The 3,108-nt window shown below is 39.2% G+C and overlaps 1 protein-coding gene across 1 annotated transcript; it reads left to right on the forward strand.

The window, feature by feature from the left end:
- Positions 1-334: 334 nt before the first annotated feature.
- Positions 335-2,203, forward strand: LOC103332789 (uncharacterized). Its single transcript, XM_008235545.3, has one exon. The coding sequence runs from the start codon at positions 640-642 to the stop codon at positions 1,972-1,974; it is 1,335 nt and encodes a 444-aa protein (XP_008233767.1). The 5' UTR covers positions 335-639; the 3' UTR covers positions 1,975-2,203.
- The last annotated feature ends 905 nt before the right edge of the window (positions 2,204-3,108 follow it).

The raw sequence follows: 3,108 nt of genomic DNA on the forward strand, positions 1-3,108 counted from the left end.
TTAATCACTTGAGCCTAAAAAATCAACGATGGGAAATCAAACTTAAAAGACTTGTGATTTAAAAGTTGATGGGGTGAAAAAAGTCAAAAAACATGTAAACTCAAAAGTAGGATGAGGTTTCTGATAACCCTTTTCGTCTTTCTAATGGCCAATTAAAAAACTGACAAAACAAAAGTGGGCAGACTTTAATTGTAATTATTGACCATTGAAATTGAAGTCATTGTCTGAAAAAATTTGTCATTAACTCAAAATATCATAAATGGATGACACTAAAATAATAAATCCACCAAGCAAAGAATATATATAGTGGTTTAATTTATAACAAAATTGCTCTCACACCCAGTAATCCAGCAGAGGGACCCCCGGTAAAACCGCGTGTTGTTGTAGAGAGAGAGCTCTCTCCTCCACTCTCCACTGCCTGCTTGCACCATGTGACCGATCTCATTACTTGCTGCCTTCCCATTAAAGTCTCCCTCTTCCTCTCTTCACTTCTCTCTATGTACAGTACACCCACCAAGCCATATATATAAATCCAATCCTTGCTAATCTTTCACTCTCTCTCTCTCTCTCACTCTGTCTTGTATATATATATATAGTTCTAGATCTTTGAAGCCCTCATCAGAGATCTTGGTTTCAGAAATGGCTCCACTCATGTACTTGAGTTTCAGAAAGGTACTTTTGCTTTCTCTTGTTATTATGTTCCTCTTTTCTACTCTTCTCCTTTCTGCCTGCTCAGAGCCTCAATTTGAGAGCTCGTCAGAGTCTCTTGGTACAAGGAAAATGTTAGAGGTAGAAAAAGTTCAAAACCAGCCTAAGAAAATCAAGCCTACCAATTCCCTTTCCTCCAAAAACCAAACCAAGCTTATCAAGCCCACCTTGTCTTCCTCCAAGAACCAGACCAAGCTGATCAAATCTAGCCTATCCTCTAAAAACCAAACCAAGCTCCTCAAACCCAACCTCTCCTTCAAGAACCAAACCAAGCTTATCAAATCCAGTTCCAATTCCACCAAGACATCCTCATCATCCCCCACCAAGAATATTGAGCTCAAAAAGCTCAATTCCACATCAAAATCCTCAAACTCTGTCAAACCCAATTCAATTTCTAGTAAGAAAATCTCAGATCTAACCAAGCCAAGCACTCCCAAGAACAAAACAACCAAACCCACCACCACCACAAAACAATCCCAAAACCCACCAAAAACAGAGAAGAAACCCACCCAACAAAAACCCAAAAAGCCAATTGAGCCCAGCTGGATTGATCAAGAAGATGACACTGATTTTGTCTCAGATTTCACTGATTTGCCTGGAAAATTCCAGCAAACCTTGATTCCAGATTTAGAGAGAATCTCAACCACTTCAAAGATTTATCTCAACAAAGCCAACAAGCAAATGACAAACCAGTTCAAGCCCATTGTTGGCAACAAATATGCTGCCACAATTGCCTCCATAGTCTCCTGTGCCTTCCTCTTGATCCCTCTACTCTTAGTCTCTCTCCTCTTCAACCGCATCAAAGCCTATTTCTCTCTCCAGAAGCTCTTGATCTTCATCCAAGTCTACCTCTCCATCTACTTCTCCATCCTCTGCCTCTCCTCCCTCGTCACTGGGCTCGAGCCCCTCAAGTTTTTCTACGCTACTTCGCAGTCCACCTACGTTTGCCTTCAGGTGCTGCAGACGCTCGGCTACGTGCTGTATCTGTTGCTACTTTTGATGTATTTGATCCTGGTTTTCTCGACGGATTCTGGGCTGGGCTCGAAAATGTTGGGCCTGGGCCAGACCTTCGTGGGCTTGTCTGTTGGGCTTCATTACTATATGTCGGTATTTCATAGAGCCGTGCTGAGGCAGCCACCCAAGACCAACTGGAAGGTGCATGGGATTTACGCCACGTGTTATCTTGTGATTTGCCTGTTTGCTACAGTTGAGAGGAGGAAGAAGGCTTACTTGGAAGAGGGGGGTGAAGAGGGCAAGAAGAGCTAATTTTGTGGAATAAAAATGAGTGGGTTAAAAACCAATCAAATTCTTGGTATACAAAATGAAAAATCACCTCCTATTTTCACCTCTCTTTTAGTTTTTGTTTTTATTTTTTTAGATTTAGGAAGAATTTATTATTTATCCTGCCATAAGCTCTGGTGGCATTTAATACCATTGGCCAAGCAAGTGCAACCATGGTGTTATGTTATGAAATAAATTGTGCAATTGGGACAAACTTGTCATATTGCTTCATTTTTTTTTAATGTTGTTGCTATTTACATGTAATTCTGCATTTGAAAAGTGGTAGTAGCATTGCCCTAAGTTAAATTCAACTAATTTAGTTATGATGTTATATAATTGTACCGTAATAGTCTAAATTATTGTAAAAAGACGGATTTGAATTTGAGTATAAAAAGACGGATTTGAACTTGAGTATAAAAAGACGGACTTACTATTCTGATCAATTACCATAAACAAAATTTGTTGGAAGTTTGTTTTTAAATTCTAATTGATACACATCTCCATGTGTACTTAATTTGGGAACATGTGAATTTTCCATGGGAGGTTTCTTGTCACATCTCCTCAAAAATTGAGGAATGCTAAATGAAGTGTTTCTTTTTGTTTTTTTAGGTCAGGGGACGTGTTTCTTTAACTAAAATGGTATTGAAATTATTCCCATTTTTGACTTTCCCAATACCTGTTAATATACATTTGTTCTGATTCGTAATTTCCCCGATATTTATTAGGCACAATGAATTCCTGCACCGACTGGATTGAGGTAGGTGTCGGTGGCTGCATGGCCTAGTGGACAACCGACATTTTTGCTGCTGTAATTTTATCCTAATATTTTGTCCTGTACATTTATAGGTAATAAGTCTCCGTTGTATCCTCGTCGAGTCAAGGGTGGAGTTGCCTGAAATTCAATTGATGGAGATTTGGAGTATTTGAAAGCTAGCGACTGCCTGCCAACTACTATTTTCCACCACATACCTAAATTCCATTGACATCATGTGGCAAAAGCTCCTGGTCATTTTCACCTTGCACCTTCCTAAGAGCCCTTTTATTTATTTCATTTGTCACATACTTTTTGTTTGTTTGTTTGTTATCATCAGAAGCACAACATGATATCATTCAAGGCCA

The sequence above is a fragment of the Prunus mume genome, linkage group LG1 (genome assembly GCF_029339155.1).
Source record: "Prunus mume cultivar Tortuosa linkage group LG1, ASM2933915v1, whole genome shotgun sequence".
Lineage (NCBI taxonomy): Eukaryota > Viridiplantae > Streptophyta > Magnoliopsida > Rosales > Rosaceae > Prunus > Prunus mume.

What these genes read in the sequence shown, in the direction of transcription:
- LOC103332789 (XM_008235545.3), top strand. Translation starts at nt 640, where the DNA reads ATGGCTCCACTCATGTACTTGAGTTTCAGAAAGGTACTTTTGCTTTCT.